Source organism: Neofelis nebulosa, chromosome 17 (assembly GCF_028018385.1).
Source record: "Neofelis nebulosa isolate mNeoNeb1 chromosome 17, mNeoNeb1.pri, whole genome shotgun sequence".
In the NCBI taxonomy this organism is placed as follows: Eukaryota; Metazoa; Chordata; class Mammalia; order Carnivora; family Felidae; genus Neofelis; species Neofelis nebulosa.
The window spans coordinates 18,709,699-18,726,068 of record NC_080798.1 but is presented as its reverse complement, the minus strand read 5'-3'; the positions used below and the strand labels follow the sequence as shown (position 1 = coordinate 18,726,068).

Genomic DNA, 16,370 nt, shown 5'->3' with positions numbered 1-16,370 from the left:
CACGGGGGCTTATCTCGGACACTGAGGATGCGGGGAGGGTGGGCTGATGCCAGACCAGGAAGGGGATGGGGGTGTTCTTCTTGCTGGGCAGGCCTATCTGGGGAGGGAGGAAATAATGCTGTTAGGGCCTGACAGAGCCTGGGGCCGGGGCAGGGGATGGGGCAGAAACGAGGTGGGGGGCAGAAGATGGGCCTGGGGCTGCAGCCAGATGACTCGTCTCTGCTCTGTGCCCCACGCCCGCCCCAGCCTCCGGTTCTCCCTTGCCCACACCTCGCCCCGAGCCGCCTGAGGAGCCGGCCGGGCCCCGGCCCTGGCCCAGCCCGAGGTCTGCAGAGTCTGGGCAGGGCAGGCAGGCTCCGAGCTGTCCTGTGGCAGACACACCCGGGAACCGGGCCTCTTGCCACCTGGCTCCCAACGTCCCGTTTCCCAAAACACCCCGAGGCCCTGAGAGTCCTGAGTGACGAGCAGCCTCTGCAGAGCCAGGCTGCTTTAAGTCCCGCTCCCCGCCGGGCTGACCCTACGCACCCATTTCCAGCTTTCAGTTTCTCCGTTTCCCCATCCGTAAGATGGGGATAACGGCAGGCAGCACCTCCCTCATTTGGTCGCCAGGGCAATTCGCTTCAGGCCCCAAGTGTGTGTCCAGTGAGTTGTTACTGTGGTCCCTCGCCAGGTCCGCGTCGTCACCCACCCCCCCTGCACTTACCTCCCAGCCAGTGAGTGAGTTTTAATGCCAGCCTTCCTGCCCTGGGGCGATCTGCATACCCCGGGTGGGGGCAGAGTAGGAGAGGATTGGGAACCAGAGGCACCTGTCTGGCAGCCCGCAGCCCTGCTCAAGTTGGAACCTCCCCGTCCATCCCCACCCCTCCAGGCCAGCTGGACGCGGACATGCGAGAGGCGACCCTAAGCCTGCTCATCCTCCTGACAGGTGAGTACCCATCCCCGGGACTGCCTTTTCCCCAAACCCCTCTGTTGAGTGGTGGCCAAGTTCCACGTGTGTCCCTCTCATGCTTTCCGCCTCCCTTGTGGGGTAGGGACTACCAGGACAGCATCTCCTTGAGGATAAGAAGTGCCACACTGGTGACTTCAAGGGACACACAAAGACAGGACCTCTTAAAGCAGAGGCTCACACAGCTACAAAGTCACCCTCTCGAGGGAGGAGAAGGCTCAGCTCTGTGTACTGTGTCTTTAACACCTCCCTAACACTAGTACAAGAGATGACTGGGAGCTTCGTGTATGCGGCAGTTACGGAAATCCTTTGTGCCTCAGTTTCCCCAGTGTAAAAATGGAGACAATAATGGTATGCACTTAATAGTCATTTCACAAGTTAGTGCTTGAAAAGCAGTTAGATGGGGCGCCTGGGGGGCTCAGTCGGTTGAGCGTCCGACTTCGGCTCAGGTCACGATCTCGCGGTCTGTGAGTTAGAGCCCCGCATCGGGCTCTGTGCTGGCAGCTCAGAGCCTGGAGCCTGCTTTCGATTCTGTGTCTCCCTCTCTCTCTATGCCCCTCCCCTGCTCATGCTCTGTCTCTCTCTCTGTCAAAAATAAATAAACATTAAAAAAAAAATTTTTTTTAAAAGAAAGAAAGAGAAGCAGTTAGAACAGGGCCCAGGGCAGAGTAAGCACATTGCATTTGTGCTTTAAATATAATTAAAAATTGTTAATCTCCTTTTCACAAAGAAAGAACAGAGCTTAGGCCCAGAGCTCAGGTGGCCCCCTGCTTCTAGCCCGAATGTAATCCTAGTCCTTTGCTTTTCTGGTATTTTTTTTATCCCTCACATCAGGCAAGACTGGCATTCCATCCAGGGTAGTAATAGAAAGCTGCACTTTTGAGTAAAGTGTGTTAAGTTTATAATTAGTGATTTGCTTTAAAAGGAAGTGGCGAGCAAACACCAGAACAGGTGGGGTGTGGATGAGGCTGTGAGAATGACCGGGAACCGATGCCATCTGTCATATTGATAAGTTGATAAGAATGTCGCTCCATGGGGCACTGGGCGGCTCAGCCAGCTAAGCGTTCGACTTCAGCTCAGGTTAGGATCTCGCAGTTCATGAGTTCGAGCCCTGCATCGGGCTCGCTGCTCTCAGCACAGAGCCAGCCTCTGATAATCTGTCTCCCTCTCTCTGTCCCTCCCCTGTTCATGTCTCTCTCTCTCTCTCTCTCTCTCTCGCAAAAATAAACATAAAAAAATTAAAAAAAAAAAAGAATGTTCCATTTCTGCAGGAGGCGTGGATTAGCAGGTGTCTGGAACACATCAGGCCAAAGAGTGGCCTAAAGCCGCCCAGATTAAAACCTATTTTAGGAGGCAACGTGCCGGCAGGGCTCACAGGCTTGGGACTCGGGGGCAAGTCCACACCTCCGAGGTGAGAGGTGCAGGGGCAGCCGGTGGGGGCCGGACGCCTGTGCCCGCAGGAGGGGAACTGTCTGCCAGGGGACCCTATCTTGAGGCCCCTGAGGCTCTGTGGCTCTGCCCGGCAGTTTACTGAGGCTGGAACTGCCATCCCCTGTCCTTCCCGCTTCTCCCAGCAGGCCTGCCTGCCCTGGACGCCAACGACCCAGAAGGTGAGTCAGACTGGACCCTTCCACTAGGCTCACCCCCAAATTCCGCCCCCACCCTGCACCCCTGCATCTTGGCTGTTGTCCTGGATTCACGTTCTTTTTTCTTTTCTTGCAGATAAAAACAGTCCTTTCTACTATGGTGAGAGCTTGCACCCCTCTCTCCGGAGCCTCCCCACCCCCACCTACTATTTTGTGCCAAGGGGCCCACCTAGGTTGGGTGAGGGTCTGATGTGGGCGAAACAAGGGTGAGGATAGGAAGGGGCGAGGAGTGGGGCACTGAACAGTCAACACCATAGAATAAAGGAATAAAGGAATGAGCGAGGCCAATCTGGTCCCTGCGAAGGTTCTCTTCCGGCAGGACAGACACACAGGAAGCCAGGACAGTTCACAGGAAGCCGTTGTTAGGGTTCAAATCAACGGCAGGGGGAAAGGTTGTCTTGCAAAAACTGCCTGAAGGAGGCTAGCTATGCGGTGGCCTCCCCGCCGTCTCTCAGGCACGGCAGACACACTCCAGACCTCCAGACCTTTGTACCTTCCGATCCCTTCGCCACGGCCCCCTGCCTCACCTCCCGGGGTCTCTGCTCGGAGAAGCCTTCCCTGACCACGCTGGGCCTCTGACTTTTTGTCCTCTGGCCCTGCTTCTTTGTCTTCAGAAAGCTTATCTTCACCTGACCTTCCATTGAATCTCTTATCGCTTGTTTGTGTGTAAAGGGGAATGTGAGCACAGGAGGGCTGGGGGGCCGTCTGTTCACTCTGTATCCCCGGCTCCCTGCCCACCATAGGTGCCCAATACCTACTTGTTGGATAGATGGGGGTTTGATGGAGGGGCAGGCACTGACGACCCCCTCCGGGTTTCTCCTAGACTGGCACAGACTCCGGATCGGCGGACTCATCTGTGCTGGGGTTCTGTGCACCATCGGCATCATCGTCCTCATGAGTGAGTGGGGACGCTGGTGGCCGGGCTGGCAGGGCAGGGCTGTTGGGCCCGGGTCCTCTCTCCCAACCGTCCCCTCTCCCCAACAGGTGGGAAATGCAAGTGCAAGTTCAGCCAGAAGCCCAGGTAAGACGGGTTTCCTGTGTGCCCGGCTCACGCTGAACAGACACCTTTCACTGGTGGAAGGAGCTAAATCTCGCAGAGAGAGGCCTCCCGGCGCTGCCCTGGAGAATTCACGCCACTAAGATTTTGCCAGGTTTATTCTTCAGAGCTGATCATCTTCAGAGGGCCCCAAATCCTGAAAAGCTTTGGTCCCTGGAATGTTACAACCAGCATTGGAAAAATAGCCAGGAAGCTGTCAGGGCAAGCTGAGAATCTTCTAGCCTTGAGAGGGCAAGGGCGTGGATACTGATTTCACCACTTTTCTCTCCCTAGTCACCATCCAGGGGACGCCCCTCCTCTCATCACTCCAGGTAAGACAGGACCAGCATGGGGTGAGGGGAACACAGGATGTGAGGGGTGGGTGAGTGTGCACGTGTGTGCACGTGCCTTGGGGAGAAAACTCCACGTGCATTCACAAGTTGACCTGTCATCTCTCCCAGGCTCTGCCCATAACTGTTGAGGATGGATCAACCAAAAGGACATGGACGTCCCTTCTCTTCCCCCAAGTCTTGGCTCTGCATGGGAGCCTGGACTCCAGGATGGAAGTCTCCCTCCTCTCCTCAGACCGTCTTGCCAGGGTCTCATCTCACCTCTCACTGGGGGGTGGGGGTGGGGTGTCTTTCTGTTCAATTTTTAATCTAAAAGTTGATCTTGTCTCCTGCCCAAGCAGCCTCAAGACTCCCTACATTGGGATGGGCTTTCACTGGCAGCCGGCACAGAAGCTGGCCATCATCTCTCTGTTGGGAAAAACCCAAAGGCCTGGTGAATGGCATGAGGTCTGCCCTCTGCCTCCCAAGGCTAGGGGAGCCACGGGTGCAATTTAAAATTTTCTAGTAGCCAAATGGTGGACACTCTGGGGAGTGAAAGGGCGCTCTAACCAGATGGAATGCTGGGACATTCAAGTGGGCATTGAGACCATCCCAGGAAAACAAGGATGTGAATCTTCTTATCACGATATGAGGAGTCACATAGATTATGATTAGAATAGAAAGACCCCATGACCGCCCCCCCACTCACCTCTGGGACCCCACTTGATTATAGAAAACTCTTCCTAGTACCCAACTGTCCCTGTGAGTTCTCTAAATAATTCCCCATGAGACTAATAATATATAGTGGCCACATGGCATGAGAACCTCCAAGGAGCCTCAAACTCCCTTGAGACTCCCCAATACCCAAAAAGATCTCCAAAATGTCCCCAAGAGCCACCCCATATAATGCCTAAAACCCTTTAAAACACCTAAAACTATCTCCTACGATGCCCTGAGACATGACCCAAAGAAGAGATCCACAATAAACCAGCGATTTGTCCCTTCATAATGCCCTATTTCCTTCAAACATCCCACGAGGCCCCCCATAATCGTGAGCCCACACTCATGGGGCTTGCGAAAAAGCAGCAGGGGCAGCCAAAATGCACCCCGTGACCTCTCCCCTCCGTAACACTGCTCCTGGGATACCACTCCTCCCGCTCTCCCCCCCGCCCCCCCCAAGCCACCCAAGAGACACCTTCTTCCAAAGATCCCATAATGGGTGAGGCAGGTGCACAGCGTGTTTATTGAGCTTATACACTTCCCGTCCTCTCCAGAGAAAGGGTAGCCGGGGCTCCAGCCACAACACCTATTTTCCCACCTATTTCTTGCGCAGGCGCAAGAGGGCCAACACGCTGGGCTTCCGCCTGGGCAGGAGGCATGCGCACAAAGCAGCAGAGGAAGTTAGCAGGCCCGGGCGGGGAAACCGGCCCAGCGACTGATGACTCACGGAGGCGGGCACTAAAAGAGATTGGCCAGAATGAGTTTAGAGGGAAAGGAAAGCTCTCTCCTCCTCAGTACTTTCAGAGGGAGCAGGAGGGGAGTGGGCTTGAGGGGGCGCTTCCAGACCTCATGGAGTTCTGCACATCGCCCCCACCATGGCTTCGGTACCCCAGCTTCTTGCGGTGCCCCAGCCCGAGCCCCCAAGTCATGCTTGGTCGGAACGTGTGCCACGGGCGGAGATGTTGCTTCAGACTGGAAGTTCAAGTCCCTTGTGTTGAACTCGGCCTGTGGTCGGTACCTCACAGATACCATCACCCCGGGTAGGGCCAGGAGGCCCTTCAAGTGAGTGTCCAGAGGCCTGGGACTCCCCGCGCCAGTGCCCCCTCCCCTCCGAGCCGTGTCCAAGGTCTCAAGGTCCCCTCGCGTTTCAGGCACTGAGGTCTAGCTCGTGATGCTGGTAGATCTGTGTGGGGCCCTTGAAGCAAGCGGCGAAGAGGAAGCGTCTGCCGGCCACGGTGATGTGAGCAAAGGCGCGAGGGGCCACCAAGGCTGGGGGCCCCAGCTCCTGCAGCGGCTCCAGGAGCCCTTTGTCAGGCTCAAGACGCAAGACCTGACTGAAGGCGAAGTCGCTGCCCAGGATAGCCAGCTGGTCCCTGGCGATGAGCAGCGGCTGGAAGACGTGGGCACCACGCGAGGGCAGTCGCTGAAGCAGGCGGAACATGGAGCCGTCCCAGCGCATGACCTGTGAAGTGTGGCCACTAGTTAGGGCCTGGGGTCCAGGAAGGCCAGGCCTGCGGGTAGCGCTCTGCGCTTCCGAGCGCTTGGGACAGCCTGGAGACAGGCCTGGAGGTCCCCAAACTCCTGCAGCTTTCTTACCTTCACACGTGTCACCGTGACCCAGCTGCTCAGGCCACAAACCTGAAGTCATCCTTGGCCCCTCTCTCCCCCTCACGCCCCACACAGAGTCGGTCAGCTTTACCTACGATGGGATATATCTCTCCCATCTCCTCTGGCTGCACTCTGGCCCGGCCACAGTCACTTCCCTCCTGGACCATGACGCCAGGCTCTTCCCTGGTCTCCCCCCCTCCATCCCTACACCCACAGTCTGTTCCCCACACGTGTCCTGGGGACACCTGAGTCAGATCAGTGCCTTCTAGCCTCTGCCTGGCGGTATCTCACCCCAGAATGAGAATGCTGGAGGGGCTGGGCCATCAGCCCCGGAGACTCAGAGTACGGTGATCGTGGTCAAGTGGGAGTTTGGAGCGTGTCAGAGTTATGGAGCCGGAGTCTGGCAGTAGAATTAGAATTGAGGGGCCAGTGTCAATGTCGGGGGACAGGGAGCGGCTTATGGTGAGCCAGCCTGAGGGGTCACTGTCTTGGAGTCAGTGTCAGGGCGGCCAGAGTTCAAAGATCAGAACACTAGGTGGGGTCAGAATTCGAAGGTCAGCCTGAGAGGTCAGGTCAGAGTCTCGAGGCCGAGGCCGGTGTGCAAGGTGGGGTCGGTGCTGAAAGACCAGCCCTGAGGGGGCCGCAGGTCGGGTCTGGCTTGTGGCCTCCGCTGCCTGCCCCACCTGAGGGGCCCAGCCTCACCATGGAGTCCCCGATGTAGCGTGTCAGGCACAGGAACACGTCCCCGCCGGCCTGGAAGTGACGTGTGGCATAGACGTCCTCAGCCTCGGGGATGTCTGTGCGCCTCTCGAAGCGGCCCCCGAGCCAGTGGAAGAGCACGGGCCGCTGTGAGGCAGAGGCCAGCAGCAGGTGGGGCCGGCCGTCCAGCTCCAGGGCCTCGGCATCCGTGTCCCGGTGCCAGGCGTGCAGGCTCTGGCGAGGGTAGAAGCCGGGCCCGTCCCGGCACAGCAGCGTGGTGCTGCCCGCCTTGGAGGCGTCGGCCACCACGAAGCAGGGCTGCCCGTCCAGCCACAGGAGCTCGGCGTCATTGGGCCGCAGCAGCCGTCGTGGGGCCAGGGCCTGTGTGGGGGCCAGGCGCAGGCCGGGGCCGGGCCGGGCCCAGAGCTGCGAGCCGCCCCACAGGCGGGCGGCCAGCACGAAGAAGCTCGGGCCCAGCACGAGTGGCTTGCAGGACACCACCGAGGGCGCTGTGGGGGGTCGGGGAGCAGGAGGGGCGGTCAGGCCAGCCAGGCAGGTCGGGGTCTCCCCCCACCCCACCGGGCAGGCTACGGGGACAGGCAGGAGGATGCGAGGGGGGCGCTCACCGGACAGCTCTTCCTCGGGCCGGAAACGCTGCAGGCTGTAGTCCCAGGTGAGGATCAGACAACGGCCCGCAAAGGGCTGTGCCAGGATGATGTGGGGCTCCCCCTGGTAGGAGAAGGACTCCACGCCCAGCGCCGCCTCCCCGACCGTCTGGAACCAGGACAGCTCTGGGGGTGGCAGGAGAGAGTCAGGGAGGCACGGGGGACCCCGAGGGCCCTCATCGCTGAGCCTCGGTTTCCACATCTCTGAAATGAGGGGTGTGCACCTCAAAGGGACGGATAGCGAATCTTTTGATCTATAGACGAATTAAGTCACAGCAACACGGTCATACTGTGTTTTCTAAGCTGCATGACATCATCAAATAACTGCTTAGAAACAACGTATTTATCGATTCATTTAACTCCACAAGATCCCTATGAGGGACATTTCATCATAGCCGTTTTACAGATGAGGAAACGGGCCGAGAGGCAGGCACGGGACCGTCCGGCACAATCCATCCTTGACGTCTTCCATGAAATCGGACTGGAGCACAAAACTGCCCAGGTAGAGGCCACCTTGTCTCAGCACTCCCCCGACACCTCCCTCCTGAGATGAGGCGTGGCCCTATCCACACCAGGTTTCCAAGGGAAAAAGAGCCAAGCGATGGGGGTAAAACGGTCGCCTCACTTGTTTGGCAACGGCTCGTCCCAGACTCGGTCCCTTTCCCCTTCTCCCCGTGACCCGGCACGTGGACGTGCCATAACTCACTTTCAATCATGAAAGCCAGGACAACACCCAGAGGCTGCCCCACGCCCTGGACTGCTCACCTCAGTCCCTCCTCTCTTCTCTAATTCATGGTAAGCAGCCTAGCTTTGGTCGTGATGCACCAAGGTCGCCCAGCGCGGTGGTGGACGGGCCCGGCGGTAGACTCCAGGTTCTAATACATCACTCTATGTGCCAGGCCCTGTCTCCAGGTACCAGGGTTGAAGCAATGAACGAAACCACCAAGGATGCCCACCCAAAGGTGGATCTCTTAAAAACGTCCATCCTATCATCACTCCCTGCTCCAAGCCCTCCACGGCTTCCCACGGCCATCAGGATAAAGTCCACTCTGCTCTCTGTGGCTTTCAAAGTCGTACACAGTGAGGCCCCTGCAGCCTTCAATGTCACCTGTGTCCTTTCCTGCACTCACTCCCCGGGACACTGCCTGCCTGTGACCCTCAAGCTGTCACTGTCAAGCCTGTGACAAACTCTCTGCTGCCTCAGGGCCATTGCACATGCTGTCCTCTCTGTCTACAGCGCTCTTCTGGATCTGAAGCCACCTCTCCAGAAAAGCCTTCTCCAATCAATGCCCCATGGAAGGTAGGACCGCCCCCCTCACTTAATCTCCCTCACCACTCCCCGTGTTTATCACGAGGCGTAGCGTACATTTATTTCTGCAACGTTTTATTTAATGCCTGCGTCCTCACCCGCCAGGGCTCTGAGGGCGGGGCCCTATCTTGGTGCCCCTTGCCTCTCCCAGGGCTGGACACAGAGTGAATCTTTGTGGGATAACTGAAGTTAAATTCTCCGGTTCTATGGGTCCCACAGACCAAAAACGTGTCTCACACTTAGATGATGGTAATAATCGGTCATTGTGTCTATAGCCTTCGGATCTGAACTCAAATACGCACTGCTTCGGGAAGCCCTCCTGGGCCCTCGCTCTGGCTCTGGGCGCCTACAGCTCTGTCGGCTTCCCCCATCCCAGCCCTGACCGCTCTGGGTTCTCACACTCCACCTTCCTCTGCGCTTCCTCGCTGCTGAGTCTTCTGCAGTGCCCGGGACCCGTAAAGGTACCAAAATATATTTATGGGCAAGCAGAAGGATCGTAGCAAGTATTTTTGAAAGGTCGTTTTTATATTAATAACACCAGCAGAGTGAACATTCAGGGGGGCCTCCCATCCGAGGTTCTGCACCAGATGCAGGCGCAGATACATCACTGACTTCTCACTACGTCACCGTTTATTACCTCCATTTTACAGATGAGGAAACTGAGGCTCAGGGAGGTGATGCTGCTTGCCCAGGGTCTCACAAGCTGGGAAACGGCAGAGCAGGGAGTGAGGTGAGCCCTTCAGCCCTGGCAGCCATTCCCCTGATCTCCCGCCTTCTTCTGGAACCCCTGCTGTCCCTCCCGCCCTGCCCGGAAAGCCCCCACCTATGGCTCTGCACTTGAACGTCTTGGGGTCCAGGTGGCGGAGCTGCATGTGGGCCAGAGCAGTGGGGCCGGCGCAGGCCCCAGTCCCCACGCTGGCATTCACGGTGGGCATCCACTGCAGCAGCCAGAGGACGCGGCAGTCACACTGGATCGGGTTCCCGCGGAGGTCCCTGGGGCAAGAGGCCGGGGAGGGGCTGCGACCTGGCTTCCACCGCCCCCTGGAGGCCACACTCCCCGCCCCCTCCCCGGGCAAGGGTTCGGGATGGGGCCCCAGAGGTGAGTGAGGAAATATGTGAGGACCGTTGCAGCCGTACGTACTTAGTTACGTCAACCGAAAGTGGGCACAGCAATCCGCTTCCCTCTCAAACATTCCCCAACTCCCCGACCCGCCCAGCCCCCCTGAGCCTCACACATGAGTTAGGGTCTCCAGGCCTCGGAACAGGAATCTGGGGAGGGTCTCGAGATTGTTACTGGCCAGGCTCCTGGTGGAAGGAGAGAGAGAGGAGGAACCGTCACCAGCTACCTGGATGCCCCGCGTGATGGGGTGGTGGGGTGATGGGGTCTGGGGGAGCCTGTCAGGGCGGGCTGGTGAGCAGAGGGGCGAGGCCTTGGGGGCACGCACAGGTGTGTGAGTGAGCGAAGTCCTCTGAGAGCGTTCTTAGAGATGGAGCCAATGTCATTGTCCTCGATGAAGCTGTGGAGGGAAGGCATGGTGAGCGGGAGGCCCTGGGTTCCCTGCTGTGGCCCCGTGGTGCTTGGGGGGAACTCACCCCACGGGAGCCCTAGGCCCCTGGAATGTGCCGACGCCTCCCCGGAAACCTCTCCTCCCCAGGGTCCCAGACTACAATCCCAGGAGCCAGGAGCCTAACCCTGTGCTCAGTTGCCAGCCTGACAGCGAACGCTGCCACCCCCATCACCACCACTGCCACCATTTCCAGAAGCACTGGCACTGGGACAGGCGCTCCCGGTACCAACGGTCCCACTGTCCCCAGCACCCCCTTCTCTACCCGCCACGAGCACCCCTACTGCCGCAGTTTTCCCACGTACCGGCACCTCCGTCGTCCCCGCCAAGCCCAGTACCTACCACGTCGCCCTTACGCCCACACGACGCCGACGCCGACATCCTACCCACAGCCGCCGCCAATAGCAACACCGATACGTGATGGCCAACACCCACGACACTGATAACGCTAATCAGACTCCATCATCAGTATCGCCACCGGCGCGACCGCCATCGGGTCCGCCATCTTTGCCAACGTCATCCCCACTCCGTGGTCCTCCATCGTGCCGGCACCTCCCCGCGAGCGGCCGCAGGATCGCCTTCAACACCGTTATCGCCAACAGCGGCCCAATGCCGGCGTCGTCGTACCGCCCTCCCCGCCACCCCTACCATCACCGCCTCAGAGTTGTCTCCTGTTAATTGGAAACATCTCCTTGCCTCCGGCCTCTCTGTGCGCTCCCCGGGCTCCCGTAAGCCGGGTAGGGCCAGAAACAGTCTTGGGTTCCCTAGGCCCTTTGTGCACCTTGCAGCACAGAGAGGGGAGGTGAGCAGGCTTCTTGCCAAGACGCCAGGCCTCTTGCCCCTCCAGGAGGGACCCTTGTCCGGACCCTCTCGCCCGTGCCAGTAAGCCTCTATACCTCCCTCCACTCTAGGAGCCACACTCTACCAAGCCCCCGTCCCTGCCCCCATCCCCTGGCCTCACTCACAGGTACTGCAGGTGGGACAGGCCCGCAAATGCATCGTCCTCAATCACGGAGAAGGAGTTGGATGTGAAGAGGCTGGCAAGGGAGCAAGAAAGAATTTTTGCAGAGTTGCTGCCCCCTCTCTGACATTTTAACCTCGGCCTCCACCCTCAACCCAGGTGGGCGCTGTCTCACACACACACACGCACATACGCACACACACGGTGCTTTCACAGACATGCACATACACGTATGTGTGCACACCCCCCCCACGCACCTGCGTGAACACCCACCCACTCCCTCGAGCTAGTTGTCCACTCAGCTGGGCCCCACTCACAGCAGGTGCAGTGTGGGCACCCTCAGGAAGCTTCCGGCCTTCAGCTGGGTGATTCCAGTCCTAACGAGTGAGCTGGGGACGTGGGCGATGGTGGGTGAGGAGAAAACCACCCCCAGGCTCCAGCCCTGCCCCAGAGCCGTCCCCTGTCTGGGGGACGCTGGCATCCCACCCCAACCCTGGATGTATTTCCTTTACATCCCAGGGACACAGGCATTTGCCCTCCTCACTTGGCGAGGATCCTGGCAACATTCAGTCCTCCCTCCAGCTGTCCCCCTTCTGGGGCCCCAAACGCTGCCCCTGTGCTTCGGGATTGCCCTTCCGCTCCTGTCCCAATCCCAGCAGCCCCCTGTGAGGCATCCCAACATCCTTTGCTGCCCACCTCCCAAGATCCTGAAGGGCCAATGTCCTCGGGGGCCCGGCCCCCTGCCCCCAAGCCCTGGGGCCCCAGGACTCCCATCCTCACCCTCGCGGTGACACTCACAGTGACAGCAGGGTCGGGGAGAAGCTCTCGGGCAGGTCTGGAGAGCCCTCACACAGGGCACTATCCTTGGAGCAGGAGCAGCTCGGAGGGCACTTTCCCTTTGGTGGTCTCCAGGCCACCCCGGCGCCCGCTCCAGCCAGCAGCAGCAGCAGCACAACGCCTGCCCCTCCCATCCCCCCTCACCCCCGCTGCGCCCCGGCTCCTCTCTGCCCACCCAGCTCTGTGGGCTGGGGCCACTACACGTCCCATGCCAGGCGACCGTCCATTCCTCCAGCTGGCACGCCCCGTCCTGGCTTCGCTCTCCTTCCTCCGTCTCTCTTTCAGCCTGTCTTTCTTCCCCTATCCCTTTGGTGTCTGATTTTCTGTTTACTTCTTTTTCCCTGTCTGTCTGTCTCTGTCCCTTTTTGTATTTCTGACTCAGGGAGTTAGCCTGTTTTCCACTTTCTTTATTTCCGTCTGTCTCTCTATCTCTGTTTCTCTCTCCGAGTCTCTGTCTGCCTGTTGGCCTGTGTGTGTGTCTCTCTCTCTGTCTGTTATCTTTATTTCTCACCCCCCTTTCCAGTTCCCCGTTCTTCCCCTCCTCCCACGCCCCTTCTCCTTGGAGGTTTGGGAAAGGGACTCACTGGGCACCGGGTGCGCCCAGCAAAGCAGCGTAAGAAGGAGGAGGGGGTCAGAGGCCATAGGAAGAGCAGCCCTAAGGAAGGGACTGGATGGCCCCATGGGAGGGGAGGGGCCACAAAGGGCTGGAGCTGACCACTCTCAGCCAGCCCCCTCCCCAGATTTCCCACTCCACCCCACTCAGGGAGTGTAAGGAGGATGTCACCCGGGTGGGGACCGGATGGCTCTGCAGGCGGAGGGGGTGGGAGAAGAGACAGCTGGGGGCTGGAGCCATCCTGGCCACGCCCAGCCAGCCCCCTCCCCTGGCTCCCAGAGGGTGTGATGTGTGCGGTCACCAAGGCCCAGCTGCTCCCTCTGGTGGCCAAACAGGGCAGGGCAGCTGCCCTGCCCCAAACTCACAGCCTCCTGGCCAGCCTGAAATTAACCCCTGAGTGCCCACCACCCGCCGTGGATAAGGAACCAATGCAAGCAAACAATGATGGTGATGGTGCCACCCCCTCCCTCAGCGTTGGCTCTGCACTAGGCCCTGTCCTGAAAGTTTACTAGCTCGTGCTAACAGCTCTCTAAGGTTGACCCTATTGTATGGCTATTTTACAGGCACAAACGCTGAGGAGAGAGGTCAAGTAATTTGCGATTTGGGTTGCTGACTGGGGCTGAGCCAGCACTCAAGCCCCGGCAGCTGGCTCCAGGGCCTGTCTCTTGATTTTTGTGTTCTTTCTTGGGAGACCAGAACTCACGAACACTGGTTGTTTTCATTTGGACTCTGCTTTTAGCATTAAATAAGCAAAATCCAGAAATAAATGACACGTGTTCCCCAACCTGAAAGAGTAGTAACAATAATCATTGAGCACTTACCGTCTGCCTGACTTAACATGAATTTACTCAGTTCTCACAACAGCCCTGTGAGGTGGGATCCCCACTTTGCAGGTGGGAAAACCGAGGCAGGAAGTGATTAAGTGATTCGCTTCATGGCACTGGACAGATCTAAACCTAACCTCCGTCCTCCCACCCCTGAGGGAAACACACGGCATCTCTGGCTATGGCTGCACACGCCTGGAAGACGTGGAGGACAGGGGGCTCACCGGCACCAGCTCAGGAAGGACCACAGGCTCGGTTCTGCGTGGGCTCAGGCGAGTCGTTTGACCTCCCTGACCCTCAGTTTTCCCATCTGTCGAGGGGGGCAGTTGGTGGCACCCACTCCCCAGGTGTGCAGAGCACTCCGTGAGATGAAGGAGGCCGTGGCCCCCGCTCGTGGGTCAGCGCAGGGTAGGTGCCCCGCCGTGGTCGGCAGGCCTGGGTGTGGACTCCAGACCCAAGTGCTTGTCCTGGACCCAAACAGCTCTGTGATTTGAGCCAGGCCCTTCAGGTCTCGGTTGCCTCAGTTGGGATGATAAACTTCTTTACGGTGTCTTTGAAAAGATAAAGAACTTCGTGCCAGGGACACAGAGGGGACGCATACAGGCCTAAATCCATACTCACAGAGTACTCAGCCACCAGGGTTCTCGCTGCGGCTCACAAGGAGAATGACAATGGCGACAGTGACAATACCTAACGGGTGCATGTCACTGACTGCCGGGCTTTGTTCTAAATGTTTTCCACGGATCGTTTCCGACGGTCCTCCTAACTTCCCTCTGAGGTGACTACTGTTTTATCCCCATTTTACAGGAGAAACTGAGCCTCAGAGAGGTTAAGTCATGGGCCCAACATCACGCAGCTAGAAAGTGGCTGAGCTGCTCCTCTCTGGAGCAGTTGGCCTCGAGAGGGAGGGAAGCCAAGGACTGGCTGGAGCTGGTCCGGTGCTCCCAGCCCTGCTTCACTTCTCTGCTCCTCTGTCAGCCTTCCCGAGGGCTGTGTAAACATCAGGGTTATCATTAACCAGAGACTGCTGGTGACCCCGGGGTGCAAGGCCATAAGGGGCAGAGGCTCAGACATACAGGGGCGAGGGCGTGTCGTAAAGCCCCCTGGGTCCTCCGAGGCGGGCTGTGTCTGTGCCTGCGGATAAGCATGTTCACTGGCTCCTGGCTCTGGTGTCCTACGGAGTCTGGGCCCGTGTCTAACTCTTCCAGGCTGGGGGCCGTTTCTGTCCGTAAGCACCGGGGACCTCAGCAGAATCAGCTCCACCTTGCTAAACCTCGGTTTGCTCATCTCTAAAATGGAGTTAATGACAAGACAGTATGGGCTTCAGAGACCTCCGAGCCTGGCCCAGCCTTATCCGTATGACCTTAGTGATTTCTCCATTTTATAGGGCAGAAACGACACAGAGGGGTCCCATGGGCTGCTCGAGGTCACACAGCCAGGAGTGGCAGAGCTCAGAGCTGATCCCGGGTTTCTCCGTCACCAGTGCCTGCGAAGCTGGCCTGCCCATGAGGAGGACACCGTGCGTGTTGTTCTCCGGGGAGTCCTCCGGGCCACGTGAGATCAGGAGAGTGGGGGTTCAGCCCATCAGCTCACAGCGGGTGGTGTCTCCAAGTACAGGAACACAAGTGCATAAGCGTGTCCGTCTGTGCCCGAGTGGCCAGCTAGGTCCTGTTTGTGCATTTGTGTGTGTGTGTGCGCGTTGCGCGTGTCCACAAGTGTGTCTGTCAGGGTTGTGTGGCTGGTGGTGTTGTGGGCTGTGTGGGAGGGTCCTTGGGTTTCCCCGCGGGTGTGTTATTCTCTGTGTGTCTGCCTCTGTGTTTGTATGCGGGAACACACGTGTATTTGTTTGCTTTTGTGCCCAGATAAACGGGGTCTTTAGGTTTCTGTGTGTGTGTGTGATTGTGTGTGGTGTGCACCCCTGGGGGACCTCACAGCCAGCAGCGGAAAACACACACACACACACACACACACACACTGAAATGCCCCCAAAATAGCCCTGTGGCGCTGAGCAGGTCTCCACAGAACCCTGGGGTCAGGGATCAGCGGGCTCCTAAGGGCTCAAATGGCCTTAGGTCCCAACTGGGCCCGATTCCCAGGGGGCCTCTCAGAAAGTCACTGACACCTCCCACCGCAGGGCAGAAGCTGTCCGGGGCGCTGGGGCGAGCGTGCGTGCGTGCGTGCCTGCATGTCCAGGCCACCCTGCCGACACCTCCTCTCCCCAGCTGTCCCCAGAGCCGGTAGTGTTCCTCCATCTGAGCCGAGAGAGTTAACCTAGCGGGCCAGGGCGGTCTGGGCTGGGGGCCGCCCCCTGGCCCCCCTCCAGCCCGGGCTCCAGTTACAGCTGCTGGTTGGGGAGGGTGAGGGTGGGGTGGGGCCGGGAGGGGAGACCGCTGAGGGCGGCGCAGTCCAGCTCTGGGCCAGGGGGTCCAAAGTGCTCACCCCCGGCACAGCCGGACGTTTGGGGGCCTTCTTTCAGCAGGGGACAGCCTGACTGGGGTGAGCGTCCCCTGCCCTCCCTTCCGGGCCTCACCCCTCGCCTGGCTGGGCCACCTATTTTGGGAGCAGGAGTGGCCAAGCCCGTGGCTTTCCAGGCAGGCCTGACCCAAGAGGAA

General features: G+C 58.9%; 2 protein-coding genes and 1 long non-coding RNA gene across 4 annotated transcripts; 2 read left to right on the top strand and 1 right to left on the bottom strand.

Annotated features, from left to right (window-relative positions):
* Nucleotides 1–403: 403 nt before the first annotated feature.
* On the top strand, nucleotides 404–4,966 carry FXYD3 (FXYD domain containing ion transport regulator 3). The gene is given in 8 exon segments (XM_058706144.1): nucleotides 404–642; nucleotides 869–925; nucleotides 2,524–2,556; nucleotides 2,669–2,692; nucleotides 3,416–3,559; nucleotides 3,562–3,613; nucleotides 3,923–3,960; nucleotides 4,090–4,966. Coding segments are annotated over 8 exon segments (444 nt in total). The 5' UTR covers nucleotides 404–566; the 3' UTR covers nucleotides 4,110–4,966.
* A 211-nt stretch (nucleotides 4,967–5,177) lies between these two features.
* On the bottom strand, nucleotides 5,178–12,455 carry LGI4 (leucine rich repeat LGI family member 4). Of its 2 annotated transcripts, XM_058706142.1 has the most exons (9): nucleotides 12,283–12,455; nucleotides 11,802–11,873; nucleotides 11,489–11,560; nucleotides 10,404–10,475; nucleotides 10,192–10,263; nucleotides 9,782–9,951; nucleotides 7,611–7,775; nucleotides 6,988–7,493; nucleotides 5,178–6,139 (listed from the first exon to the last, which is right to left on the bottom strand). In XM_058706142.1, exons 1-9 carry the CDS (start codon nucleotides 12,453–12,455, stop codon nucleotides 5,825–5,827), a joined length of 1,617 nt encoding a protein of 538 aa, XP_058562125.1. In that variant the 3' UTR covers nucleotides 5,178–5,824. The 2 variants fall into 2 exon arrangements, with proteins under 2 accessions (XP_058562125.1, XP_058562126.1); XM_058706143.1 differs by lacking the exon at nucleotides 9,782–9,951 and having other exon boundaries at nucleotides 7,611–7,903.
* Nucleotides 10,348–13,725, top strand: LOC131498794 (uncharacterized). Its single transcript, XR_009255595.1, has 2 exons — nucleotides 10,348–11,643; nucleotides 13,498–13,725. It is a non-coding gene; the product is annotated as an uncharacterized LOC131498794 (long non-coding RNA).
* The last annotated feature ends 2,645 nt before the right edge of the window (nucleotides 13,726–16,370 follow it).

Coding starts and splice junctions, on each gene's coding strand:
- LGI4 (XM_058706142.1), bottom strand. CDS start 12,455: ATGGGAGGGGCAGGCGTTGTGCTGCTGCTGCTGCTGGCTGGAGCGGGC. Junction 11,874..12,282: donor TCCCCGACCCTGCTGTCACT/GTGAGTGTCACC, acceptor CCACGTCCCCAG/CTCACTCGTTAGGACTGGAA. Junction 11,561..11,801: donor GTGCCCACACTGCACCTGCT/GTGAGTGGGGCC, acceptor CTCCCTTGCCAG/CCTCTTCACATCCAACTCCT.